Raw genomic sequence first — 14,517 nt, 5'->3', positions numbered from 1 at the left:
AAGGCACCTTGTATGATCTCCCATGGTACTTCACAATAGCAATGGGTTGATTGGATGGAGCTCCAAAGGCATTTATTGAATACCATAAGCATAAAAGTTCTATGTTTACATTGTTAAATATTATGTTAAATTGTGTTACTAATCTGGTTGCAGGTTCAAGATTAAGATTCTACTTTAATAATACACATTTCCAAGCATCCTCCAAACCCTAATTAGGGCAATTTAGGGAAAATTGAGTAAGGTTCCTGTAGGGGACATTACACACATGACATCCATCAATTGCTGTACAAAGAAATGTGAACTGCAAATTTTTTTTACATTGGCATAATTGGTGGCCTGAGTGGAATGTCGGCTAAACTCCTTCAAATGACACAAGCGATTTCAACTTCTACTATTCCCCATGTCACCTCCGAAGTTGGCGCCTCACTTAAAGGTCTATAAATGTCAAGGCATAGGTGGCAGATATAAGCTTAAATAGCTGTTGTATTTCCCTTCTACATTAATCATGTCACTTCTATTAATTCCCCACACCCCTTATTTTAACACATGATAAAATCTCTAATGACATTGGCTCTTCCCTTTTAAAGATGCATGCCTTCTTATTTAATTCGTGCCCAGGAATGAATTGTTTTGACTCCCTTATTAGAGAAATAGGCACTCTAAATACAAATGGTGGCCATTCATTCTTATACATAGACAGAGTAGGCTAGATTTCTTGAAATTCATTGACTTATTTCACCTGGTCTTATATTTGTGATAGCGTCCTTATGCCTTAGAGTTACCTTCACTCAATATTCATGTGGATTGAAATATTAACATTGGATTCAATCACAAATAAGTGTGGTGGCAGGCACTTATGAAAATACCTCACGACTTGGGCACAAACATTCTGAATTTTCCCAAATTACTCAATTTATTATTTGAATACAAATCTTCAACAAATTTTGCCTTTCTGCAAATATATTAAAACCTGGATAATTAAATCTCCTTTTTTAGCACAAGGGCAATTTCTGCATGAAATTGCGCCAGCAGAATGTGAGTATTTTCGTCCCCAAATCTCAAATCTTCAGCACACTGTCTATCCCTGGTTGGAACTGCACTACCTTCTGGGTTTTCATTTGTCAGGAAAACCGTTGGGGATTTGTCCCACTGGTAAGAAATTTGGCCACAGGCACAAATCTCCAAAGAAGAAATAAACAATCCTTAGAATGTCCTCTTATCTTCTCCTCAGCCTTTTTTCATAACCTCCTGCAGAAATTTCCGAAACTTAATTATAAAATTACTTAACATATTATTTTCTTTTTCCTCATGAAAGTGACTTTATAATAGTTATTTTATTTTATTTTTGGCTCTAGGTAAATTGCTTTAATTAAATATTCAGCTTATAAATATAATTAATTAAATACAAGTTGCCCAAAAATAATAAATATTAATTAGACAACTTAATTTAATTAATTAAATTATTTCTTCTCTGGAAACCTGAGCCAAAAATGGGGACATTACACATAAACGATGGGATACAAATTTCATCACATCTCTCGCGACACTTGGAAGGAAGGAATTATAGTGCCATTGTCAATCATTGCGAAAGGACCGGTACATGATCTAGTGACGCTCATTGGGGAATGCCAAAGGCTGGGTGGGCCAAGCATGGTGGTGCAAGGTGGAAGCAAAGCATTCCCTCTAGAAAATCTCCTAACATCTAAGGCTGGTGTAACTCCTGTGGTGGTGAATAAACTTGTGGTTCGTGGGTGATTGGGAAGGAGTAGATCCATGTTTTCAAGATGGAGTGAAGCCATGATGTTGAGGATCAGAACCATGTTGTCTATAGAGAAATAAACATCACATACTTGGCAATGATGCCATTCTGTTGGTGATAGCACCGCACAAGTTGAAACCAGCATCTCACACAATATGAATTGATGACACAAATGCAGACAAATAGGGATTTCAAATAAGATAACAGTGAACTAATCTTTGACAACGCTTCTCACTAGGAATGATGACATTCTGTTGGTGACAGTGCTGCACAAGATGTAACAAAAACCACACAGAATGAACTTCCATCCATGTCAATGGTCCTTCCCAACAATGATGCCATTCTATTGGTGATCCAGATTGAATCCCACAATCCTAGAGAATGTTCTTGAGACCTAAACTTGAGGACTTAAGTCAATTCAAAATGAGAAGGCAAGATTAATTCAAGATCCTGACCCATTTCTGCAAACTTTTATTTAAATGCAATTGTAAAAGTGTCTCTTAAGCAACTTTGTAAGTTGACATTGTTTTAGCTTGGAACTACATATATGTGTATAATATTGCACATGTGACGATTCAAAATATACTTATGTATCATATGACACTTTGTCGGTTTTTTTTCTCAATAAGTGAGTTAAAATTTGTCATATATTCAAATTGATTATGTAAGCCAAATGCTTCCATAGGCTGGATGAGATTATTGTAACTGGTCTTCAAGCTAGCATGAGATGAGGTTAGTGATGATAAGGTCTAATGTGTGTTGAAGCCTTGTCAACTTCACATGAGAAAATCCATTCTTGATCCAAGTTATTTATACTTTCTGAAATTCTGTTTGTGCTTATTTAATTATTAGAAAATTCTATTGCATAACTAGGTTACTAGAAATATTTTCCGTCCCTCCATTTTCTTTTAGGATAATATATGGGAACATCGCATGGGATGTTAGTGGGCTTTGGTATTCTCATTTTTGAGTTATTTCTGGACTTAACTAGGTAGTTTTCTTTTGATTTCTATTTAAATTATAGGAACAGGGTGCAGCATATTCTCCCTTGCCAGAGAACAGATAAAAAATAAGGCAAATTAAAATCCTAGATTACATATGCTACGAAACAAAATACATAATTGACTTCTGCACTCCAAATTGTCTTTTTTAAGAGGCAGCTTCATTGCTTCCTTTTTCTCTTTCCACTAATCTTTTATTTTCAAATATTTGTCGCTAAGTGTTTTTCGTAATTTGGCACTAAGTTGAACTTGTATGCTACAAATACTTTATCTTACAATCAATTACTAAGCTGTCAGTTTTGGAAAATACAGTTCCTGCTAATATCTGATATGGCATTTTGCCAGTCCATAACATGCCCATAAGTCAAATTTGAGGATTTGATTTTACATGATGCCTTTTTGAGTATTTTAGTTGCTAGCATTCTTCATTTATTGTATAGCTACAGTTTCCCTACCCTTTTGACAGCAGGGCATTACTTTTGGAAATTATTGTTATATTTGCAATTGATTATATGTTTTGATATCTTGTTCTTATCTGTCAGGGTTGGAAGCTTTCTGATATGATGTTTGCTACAAAACGCAGCCTCTCAGATGCATGTGTCAGTGTTGGTAAACAGCTTGAACAAGTTTCGGCATCTATTTCGGTTAGTTTTCCGTTTTTTGATCTCATTTACTTCTTAATTGATAACAACGCTTTGGTCATTGCCATTTTCTGAATAACTTTTTCAGTAGTGTAATTGTGATTAGAGTTTCTTCTCACAATTAACGCTAGGAAACATACAAGATAAAAGTATTATTATGGCATACTACTACTTGTCTAGTTTGTTAATGGTGGCAATCTATAATATAATTTATGGTGAAAAATGCTGAAACATAGTAGCAACATGAAATTTCATAACATTGATGTCTTATCTGTAGTTTCTGATTCCTTTCATAAGCAGAAAACAAATAGATGAGAGATTGAATGTTATTTCACTTGTACATCTGAATCATGTACTTAGTGTGGCTGTTCATTTTTGAAATATTTTGGCAAGTAAGATTGCAAAATTTGACTGTTTCCACTTTGCATGTTTTTTTAGGCAGCCAAACGGCACTTGTCTTCAAGAATTGACCGTGTTGATAACAATTTGGATCAATGTGCTGAGTTGAATGCTGCTACCAAAGATGAGGTCTAAAATTTCTCAGATATAATTATCATAAACTTATGCTATCAACCTCTTTATTACTGCCCAGTTGTCAAAACATCTCATGCCCTACATTCTATAGGTATTTAAGCTTCGTGGAGATATGCAAAATGTTGGTTTTGATGTTGAATCTGTTCAACGTGCTGTCCAGGGTTTGGTAATTTCATCTCCATTGTTGCTCTTTATGGGGATTTATTGTTCTACCTTGTTTTTTTGTTCGTTCTTCTAAATTTTTTACTTTTGTCTATAGGAGTTCAAAATTGGCCGCATAGAAGATAAACAGGTATGATTTGTTTTTGCCAAAATTCATGCATGTGCCACAATTTGGGAATTTTCTGCAGTTAGATATGTATTCAGATTACATGTTGTCTAAGACTCTAAAATATTATTCTAAGAGATGGTACATGGAAATACTCTTGCAGGATCTTACAAATTTGGGTGTATATGAATTATGTCAATTTGTCCGTACTATAGAGGAAAGGAAACAAGCAGAGCGTGTCCAGGTAGGCAGTTAATTATGATATTCTACAAAAGGAACATGAGAGCTGGTATGCCTGATTGTTTTGAAAGTTTAAAATTAATATTGACAGTTGATAGCCTCTTTTGATGCTTATTGTATGTTGATTGAAGACATTAGGTTGTAAACAGAATAGCCTGGGATGTTTTCTTCAATGATACTTTTTGTTCTCGTCGTTTAACATAATTTTCTAGAATCATGTCTTGGGTATTTCTGATTTTTTTAATTCTCTCTTCGAGAACCATGTAATTTTTTTCTTTACCAGCATTTGTGCTAATTATTCTGTTAATGTTGGTTCTTGTTTTGGTTCAGCTTCCACAAACTGACATAATAGATAACGATAGAAGAGGGTAGAAAAGGAGGAATGAGGTGCAATTTGTACTAACAAAGATAAACTCTTATTGCCCCATTTATTTTCTCCTAGAATGTTTTAACCTCGTTTGGTCCCTAATATATCGTTGATCTATTATGGCCAATACTGCCAACCATAGACAGTGAAGTAACTATTGGTGTTTCCCCAATTAGACAAAGTCAACTATGGTTGGTGACATCAGCACGTTTGAGTTTCAGCACTGATATTTTTTTAGCTTAACTGTTTACGTCATTTTTTGAATAGCAATTGCAACATACCCAGTTATGGCCTTCTAAATCCCAGTTTTAGGGGGACAAAAAGGCTCTACCTAAAGGGAGACACTAACTAAAAACTTGAAGACTAGGAGTTGATGGTTTGCTGCAGACCAAGATCACTGTCCTAAAAACAATCACCTATGTGACTTGCTTGGCTACCTTTTCCCTTCCATAGTTTCAGTCAAAGCCATTGGACTTCGGGCGTAGAAACTCTAGTCAATTAGAAATCATTGCTCCAACAAATTCCAGAAACGTAAGTATCCTTTGGCCCTCCACCCTCCACCACTTGCATGTTTGTTCCATACATTGACCACTCTTTTTACCTTGCACAGTTGCATATTGTCACTTTGTACATTTCTTCTAATTGCTTTATTGCATGTATTGGTATCTTATCATGTTTCATGCATCTTTCTCTACATAGATCTACTGCTTTTCTACACATAGCACCTTCCAGTTTCCTTTGACTATATACCTCTGCTTTGTACCTTTCTTGATGTCGAGGTTGACTTAGTAGAATACATATCTGAATGCATATATTATTATATTTTGGTGAATGCAGTGTGAATCTTACCGTCCTTTTGGTTGGCTCTTTTTGCCATACTCTATTTTACAAATATATATATCCTATCGGACCTTATCTTCCAGTCCATATATCTTCTATCACCTCTCTCTCCTTTGGTTTCCTACCACATCACCCTTAATGAATTCTTACAAAAACTCAGTCCTAAGTTTCCCAAGGGTTGCAGTCATATACCTGCAATTGAGCATATAAATATTGGTGTCATCTAAGATAGCATTCCATGGTTCAACTATGTTCAAGCTCTATATAATGCTTCCCTAGGATAACTAAATAACACTAGGATAACTAGGATAACTAATAACACTAGTAGATGCAACATGGGGTCCTCTAGCATTGCTAGTCAAGATGCACTCGATCCCAATTGCACCATCAAAATTATCGATAAAGAAATTGATAGTGATAAAATGGCTGAACCTAGTGGTGCAACTAAATTAAGATTAATGCCTCAAATGGAATACAAATTCCTTGGAGGACACTATAAGTTGGGTATCTTTGCCACATTACCCCCCATTTTGACAATTTTATCACCTCGAAGAACCCAAAACAAAAGATATTGAATGCCAACGCACATTCCCTTATCTTATTGAAGATGGAAATGCAATTCTCATCGGAGACACCATTGATATAAACTAGGCTGTAGAAGACAACTCTTGCTTAGTCATAATAGGATTATCACTTATACCTTGAATAACAAGAAAATTATGAAGGCTTAGTTTCTGAATATAAAGTCATCTTTGCTCGGATAGAGTCTGATATGGCCAGTATTTATCTGATATCACAGTCCATAGTATTGGGAGTTGTCCAAAACAACACTAAACCATCCAAAGAGATACAAGCTATTCTACAAACAAAATCAAAAGCCTCTTAGTTGCTAGCTTCAAAAATAGTGTATAATGGATGCTTCCTGTTTGCAAGAAAGTCACCACGAGTATGTACAATTTTTTTGGACTGTATTCATAAGATTGTAAGTCCCAGAAAAATACTAATTATGAAAAAGCCATATTCATGATCTAGACATAATATTTGAATGCTTACGATGCATCATTGGAGTTACATTGCTAGAGTTTATGGTTTCCAGGTGAAAGGGACTGGCATGGATGCCTTAAAGATAAAAGCCATTATTGACTTGCCTCAACCAACAATAATTCATGGTGCATGGTTATCTGCTCCTAGAATTTACACAAATAGTTTAACAAAATTAGCCAGAGATAAGTGTATTTGACTTAATGAAATAAATACTATATGCTTGTGCTTGCATATTTTATCTTTTGTTTCAAGATACTGCAAAAAGGGGCCTTATAAATATATCAAAAGGTGCTCATTTGTACTGCTGTGTTTTGGCTGATGCTGTTACTGTCAAATGTTCTGTTCTTTAAGTGACTTCAATTTCATACCTGAAACATCACAAGGTTCCTTCTAGTCATTATTGAGTTTCCCAATGCCTTCGTTAAATGTTTCTATTTATTATTACATCTAATTTCTGTGAAAATAAATTGGCAGATTTCATTCAGTTCCAAACAAGCTATAGAACACCTCAACTCAACTTCCAGTCCTGGTTCATGTCACCAGGTAATGGAAACTGGATACATATTGTGTTCGAATATTTTTTTTCCAGTTTCATGAAGTTTCTTTTTGCTAACATTATTTTACGCTTCAGGCATCTTCCTCTAAACCTCAGCTAGCCATAGAATTTCCAGGTTCAGCATCAAGCTCTAGTTCATCTTTCAAGGTACCATATCTAACATGCTTTTGTTGTGTTACTTGTATTTCATCATAAATGAGATTGCTTAAATCATTAGTTGCTTTTTTCAGGGGTCTTCCTCCAGCCCCAGGACTCCAGAACAAAGAATACCAGTGTCATGTTCCGCTGCTGGTCTGAAGGTGTGCCATGGCACCCTGTAGCATGTTTTTAGAGTGTTTCACAAATTTTCTTATGCTTAATGGTTATTTTAACTTGATACATACTTCGTTATTCAGGAGGTGCAGGGAATGTCTGTGATTGTTGAACCTTCTAGTCCACACATTTTTGAGACCAAAGAATGTGAAGTTGAACTTAAAGGTCACTTCACAAATTTAAATGCATTTGGAAGGAAAATTCCAGGATTAGGGGCAGCATTCTTGCAAAGATCCCGAAGTGCAACATGTTCCTTTAACAAGTATGTATTTATGGTCCAATCCTTTATGCTGAGTTATATTTGTGCCTCTTGTATCTTAAAAGGGTTCAAGGCTATCTTTCTTCACTTATTGTGGGTTGCTCGAACCTTGGGCATTTCTTTCATTGATGCATGATGCAGGGGATTGTCATCAAAGCCTTGACATGTGTTCTACTGGTTCTTTCGGCATCCAATTTTGTAGATTGATATTTGAGTACGTTCACACATGAAGAATTTAACAGAAGCTGATGGTTTTCACTACTCAAATAAAAGGAAATATGGTCATCAACTGTCACCTTGATTGGTTCAATATGAAGTAAATCCAATCTTTTTCTCCCAGAAGAAAAATAAGATTCATATCAACTATTTTCATGTCTTCTACATGAAGCCAGTGATCTATTATTCTAGAACTTGGTTAGTTTCCAATGTTTAAACTCTCTCTTTATTGTAAATAATAAACTATGTCGAAATTTTTCCTTGTACACCTTGATGCCTACTTGGATATGAACATTTTATTTATAAGGTAATTGTATTTCATTTAATTGCTAACTAATTTCTTCCTCTTCGCTACCATTTTTTTTACTCAATGTTAAATTAGGAATTGTCTTGACGTTTATCGCAAAAATAGATTTCAACATGCATCCCTTTGTTGTATACACCTGGCGTGGTTCTGTAAGGAGACATATTCTCTTTGAAACTATTTGAAAATTTCAAACCATTTGATAGAGAATATGTAAGCAAATTGGTTATAATTTAGTCCAGCTTAAGTGAATAGAATCCGTGTGCAAATTCTGTTTCAACACGTTGTTCTCTTTTCATATGTTTTATCTTGCTATATTGGTGTTATGATTAAAAGTACTAACTTACCTTATTTCTAAATAATTGTTATGACATTCCTAGTATTAAGGCTAGCTCATGAATTCTCGCATATGCTCTAAAGCCATTACATGTCATAATAAAGTGGACATTTCATAATCATTTTAATCATAGTTTTTCTTATTCCATTCAGATTTCAGAAGATTATAGTTTTAGGCATTGTTTGCAAACTATGCGAGTACTCTTCGAGAGTTGTCGAGTACTCTATTTTTTTGGCTGGGCGAGTTTTTACAAAATTAACTCACATTTTTATAGACATGGGAAAACATGGGTAAAAATGCCAATGCAGGTTAAACACTAATTAAAATGCGTTTTTCACACGTTTTGCCATAAAGCCACACTTTCTCTTTCAAGATATCTATTTTTAATTTAATACATTTTGTAATTGGATTTTGCAAAAAAAAAAAAGTTACTTTAAGAAATATTAATTTTTAGTACATTCTAAATTGTCCGAGTTTTTGTCGAATATATGTTGTGTCAAAGTTTTTGGACTTGCCGAGTACTCCCCGAGTTCAAGTCTGCAACTATCGTTGTAGGTCAACAATGTTCTATTTTTCAGTCTAGGCTAGTCAATAAACTGTTAGACAGTTCAAATAACCAAAAGACAACTGAGAGGGGTGAATCAGTTGTCACAAATTATCGGAATCTTAAGCAATTAAAACTTTAATACCGAAACCTAAAACATTAATACCGGAATGCTTAAACCAAATACTAGAATAATAGTTAAACCAATTAAGCATAAACAATAATCAAAGAATAAATATCATCCACATGACACCAAGATTTATATGTGGAAAACCACGGTGGAAGCCTACCCACAGTCAGATAATACTTCTGCAGTAAGTATGTGAATTACAATTGAGGGGCTTGCACTTGCAGGAAGGCCAACAACCTAGAGCACATTGCTAATCACAAAAGGAGTCTCACTGATTGCATAGAAATCCAGACTAAAATCTGGAAGAAGTGTTGAAATGCAAAGATAGCATCTCCTATGCTTGAGTACAATTTCGGTTAAGCTCAATATCGGAGTTTAAATCCTCTTACATAAACCCAATTCGATTTTCAATGATCGACCAAATCCTCTGCCTGAATGATATTACATTTCGCACATTACATATCTATTTCCCATTCTCATATATGATCTACAATGAGATCTTACATCATATATATACAAACCCTCGACCATAAACAATCAGGTCGGCCACTAGACAATAAACCAATTACATAATTACAAAACATGTTAGCCTTAGACCAAACAAACAATATTCAACACATAAGACATCCTGGAAACGTATCGAGAAGTCCAATCCACACGTTTCATTAAATCGGTCCATAACTTAGATCAATTGGGACCTAATATAGGTCCATGCTAAAACAATGATCTCCATCCGCCAAGTCTCGAACATGATTACCAACATCCTGAAACTCCACTAGAAGTTGCACCAACACCACTTATGCATATCATCAAAGATTTTCATCAAAAGCTCTATCGGTGAAATTCTTGCCGCAACCACAAACCAAACTTCTAAGAAAATAGGATAGCATCCGATCACCAGACCAAAACCAATTGATTGAATATGAACATGAGTATCATGAATAAGCCAATTCCATAATCGAATCATACCGAAGCCTACCGGATCATGCCAGATCCAAACCAACCAGAAACTACTCAACCTACCAAGACCAGAAGGGTGACGGTAAAGCATCCAAACAACTAGTGTTGACATCAATGACAAAACATCAATTCAACACAATCAATTCCTCCAAATGGCAAGTAATCTCCCTTTTTGACATTGATGGCAACACTCGATGTTTTATCTAAGTACCAAGAAATGTCAAACAAGTGTCCCCCAATGGAAGACAACCAACAATCTCCCACTCAAAGATATAGTAATGAAGTTCTGAAACAAAGACCAAACTCCCCCTGTGAATGATATCTCTGTAAAGCTCTGAATTACACATATAACTCTCCCACTAATGTATACAACTTCTTAAGTTTTTCTTTTTCACATGAATATCTCTCCCCCTTTGACATCAATGTCAGAAATCTGACAAAAATATCAAAGCAAAACATAAACCATTGAATCACAAAGTTGACTACTCTCTCTGAGCAGTAGCATTCCCACATCAGTGCCAAAATGAAAAATATCTCTAATAATGCATATTTGATTGATGCCAAACCGCATCAATCAAGTCTCTACTGGAGGGGCATAAACTCCCAATCTGTCTCTAAAGTACTCAAAGTATTCTTTAGGCAAAGGTTTAGTGAAAATATCTGCAATCTGCTCTTTAGTATTCACATAAACCAGTCTATCTTCATTTGCTTCCACCACCTCCTTCAAAAAGTTTTTTTTTTTTAATATAAGTGCTATCGAGTATGGGGATAGCACCCTTTATTGATAATAAAAAGTATTACATATGCACCAGACCCCCAAAAAGGATATGGCCCATACCAGAAAAACAAAAAACAATCATCAACCAATCAAAGGCCAAAGACGCTATAGAAGCCTCAGAATAGTCGCAATACGAGCCCCCAAAGTTGCCACCTTTTCAATGTTGTTGTCTGACAGCCAACCCAGATCTTCATTCATCATCCTGCGAAATGGACCCATTTCGCCAGTGGAGACCCTTGCACGAAAAACATCCCATGCATTGCCCATAAAATTCACCTTCTTTGTTCGCAACTCTGCCGCAACAACCTAGTTCTTGTCTTTAGAATCTGAAACATCCACATCCGAGAGGAAGCATACAGGATTGAAGAACGGACTCGAGATGCTTGCCCATTCCTCTTCCAGCTCCATTACGGCGTTGCCTACTGCGTTGGCATCCACATCCCTGACAAACCCGTCCATTTTCTCAATGCATGCCTTGTTGGAAGGAAGAATGTCCACTAGCAGGCAAAGAATGATCTCGTAAATGAAACCATTGCACCAATGCCTTTCTTCGTTGAGTGCGTCCTCAACAATCGCAACAATCATTGCCTGCCTTTCGACATCAATGTCGAATAGTCGATCACACTACTTTGCCAAAGACTCCTCACGACACGTACAACTCAGTCCAAAGTGATGAACCATGATTCTGAAATAGCTGTGAAGAAAGCCTCCTAAAAAACAAACTTGGTCTTTGCTCAAAATTACTAAACTGAAAACTGCTCTGCGAATTGTCCAAACATCATAAAATAGCCGGTTGGGAAACAATATCGAGGTTTCTGCTCGAACGAAATCCAAGCAAATCTGCCTCTGCTGTCTAAGAAAAGAAAGGAGAGCGTCGTATAATGTGTGTCATCACACACACCACATGATGAAACCCTCGAACTCAACTAATCTCCTGATCACGCAAAGACAAGGAAATTGGATCTACCCACTCCCTGACCTAGGGATTGATGATTTCTCCCGAATCAAGATCTGCAGTAGAGCGTCCAGAATCTCATCCGTCGAAGACAACTGCCTGGAACATGAATTGGATATTCCCATGTTGGCCAAGCAATCCGCCGCTGAGTTGCCTTCTCGGTATGAGTGTGTGAAAGTACATTCAGAGATGAGCCTTGTAAGGTGTTGAATCCTAGGGATCCAACAATCTAGCTTCCAGTCCGTGAATCGGTGGTTGGATATGCCATAGAGGATAACCTGCGATTCACCTTCAATTATAATCTCGTGAGCCCCATTCTTCACACACCATTCAAGACCCACCTCGAGTGCTGATACTTCGACAATGTTGTTGGTCGGTACACCCATCGGACCATATTTAGCTCCCACCAGATCGCCAGATTCATCACAGATAATTGCCCCAAAACCAGACTCACCCGGATTCCCTCTGCAAGCCCCATCGAAATTCATTTTCAAACACCCAGAGGGAGGAGTCCACTTAATATTTTTTCTACAGGATTTCGAGTCAGAGAATTTGTAGTTGTTCTTCGACAATAGCCAAATGTTTTCCATAGCCACATCCCATTTAGAATATGATTTATAAGTTCTACCAAGAATCTTAACATTAACCACTTCTTCGATGGCATGTTTGATTTTGGAATGAGGACATCAACTTCCATAACCTCATCATTAAAAATACGGCGGTTTCTCTCCTTCCAAAGGTGCCATGTCAGCATGGATGGACTCACAACCCAAAGAATACCCCATTTGGAAGACTTTGCCTTATTTGGTCAAGAGCAGAGAAAGTCTTTTAGCGATTGATTCCTGACTAGATGACATTGTAAACAATCAAGAAGCCAATCCCAACATCGCTTTGCGTAGAGGCACCAAAAAAGTAATTGCTCGACCATCTCTCCATCCTTTTTACATAATGTGCACACGTTGGGTCCCGAGATGCCAATCAATTTTAGTCTCTCCCTTGAAAGAATACGTCCATGCAACGCGATCCACAAAAAAACACCCGCCTCAGGTAGAATGCTTTTATGCCAACACAATGCCCTGGACCAATCAATATCTTTCTCTCCGTGTCTTTGTAATTCGTATCCCAGTTGCACTTTATACATTCCTGATTTGGCCGCACACCACAACAAATTGTCATCTTCATAATTGTAGTGGATATTTTTTTTACTGCATAGCAATTCGTCCAGTTTCTTCCAATTTTCCTGGTTCCACTCACCAACCACTTTCCAGACTATCAGGGCAGTAGAGCTAGGCACGTGTTGCATATAGTCTGCAACAAAGGGGCCAATTGTAGCTTCCACCTGATTGACCCAATCTTGGTCCTCGAAAGCCTTAGCCAAGGGAATGTCTCCATTCCATGAGTCTCTCCAAAACCTTGCCTTTTTGCCGTTGCCAATTTTCGAAGTCAAATGCTCCGTACTGATTCTCCTACTTTCCTAAATAAATCGCTAGACATGGGATCCTCCATCAGAGTTTGCTAATGTGAAGATTCTTTTCGGATCTGGAGAGTCAAGATATTTTCTGGATAAAATTTTGCACCAAATTTTCTGAGGGTGTGTGTACATTTTCCATGCCAGCTTGGCACCAAGTGCCAAATTGTGCAAATTCATTTTCCTCAGACTAGCCCCTCCCTCATCTTTGTTTAAGTAATCCGTATCCCAGTTAGTCAAAGGGATTTTCTTCTTGTCTTTGGACCCTTCCCACAAGAATTTTTTAAGCAATCCAGCAAGATCATTTGCTGCTTTGGAGGATAATCTGAAACATGACATAATAAATAGGTACAACTGACAATACCGACTTGATCATTTGTATCCTTCCAACCTGTGTAAGCCATTTGTTTTTCCACATTGCCGCTTTGGTGTGACATTTGTTGATCACCTCCTCCCAAAGCTTGTTTTGGAATCTCCCTGCAAACAATTGCACTCCAAGATATTTGATGGGGAACTCACCAATCTGAAAACCCAAAATGTTTGCAATCTTCAATTGGGTTCTCTTACTAGTATTGATGAAGTAGACCACAGACTTAGTTTTGTTCATGCTTTGCCCTGAGCCAACCTCATATTCCTCCAAGATGGCTTTGATTGTCTTTGCTTCCCTCTCCGAGGCTTCTCCAAAAAGAATAGTGTCATCAACGAATTGTGAATGAGATATAGGATTTAGATCTTCATGAATTGAAACGCCCCTCCAGCTACCCAGAACCACTAACTTTTTAACATTTCTACCAAGAGCTTCTGCCATCAGAACAAACAGGAAGGGTGACAAGGGATCTCCTTGTCTTAATCCGTTAGTGGCCTGAAAAAAACCACACACTGAGCCATTAACAATGATCGAGTAGTATATGGAAGAAACACAATGTTTGATACAATTTAGCCAACCTCTCTCAAAACCAAATTGCTCTAGAATAGAAAACAAAAAGGTCCAAATTACCCGATCA

General features: G+C 36.9%; 1 protein-coding gene across 3 annotated transcripts in view; it reads left to right on the top strand.

The window, feature by feature from the left end:
* LOC131067529 (uncharacterized) overlaps positions 1–8,394 on the top strand; it is a 126,368-nt gene extending 117,974 nt beyond the window's left edge. For 2 of the 3 annotated variants that reach the window (XM_058002566.2, XM_058002564.2), the window contains 10 exons: positions 3,303–3,404; positions 3,840–3,929; positions 4,027–4,101; positions 4,195–4,227; positions 4,367–4,447; positions 7,169–7,237; positions 7,326–7,397; positions 7,481–7,549; positions 7,646–7,824; positions 7,963–8,394. In XM_058002566.2, the coding sequence (XP_057858549.2) occupies positions 3,303–3,404; positions 3,840–3,929; positions 4,027–4,101; positions 4,195–4,227; positions 4,367–4,447; positions 7,169–7,237; positions 7,326–7,397; positions 7,481–7,549; positions 7,646–7,824; positions 7,963–7,984 (792 nt within the window). In that variant the 3' untranslated portion in view covers positions 7,985–8,394. The remainder of the gene's footprint in view (positions 1–3,302; positions 3,405–3,839; positions 3,930–4,026; positions 4,102–4,194; positions 4,228–4,366; positions 4,448–7,168; positions 7,238–7,325; positions 7,398–7,480; positions 7,550–7,645; positions 7,825–7,962) is intronic. The other variant, XM_058002565.2, reaches the window with a different exon arrangement.
* The last annotated feature ends 6,123 nt before the right edge of the window (positions 8,395–14,517 follow it).

This window comes from Cryptomeria japonica, chromosome 10, assembly GCF_030272615.1.
Source record: "Cryptomeria japonica chromosome 10, Sugi_1.0, whole genome shotgun sequence".
Taxonomy (NCBI): domain Eukaryota; kingdom Viridiplantae; phylum Streptophyta; class Pinopsida; order Cupressales; family Cupressaceae; genus Cryptomeria; species Cryptomeria japonica.
Note: the sequence above shows the minus strand (reverse complement) of the source record. Positions and strands in the feature narration are given on the sequence as shown.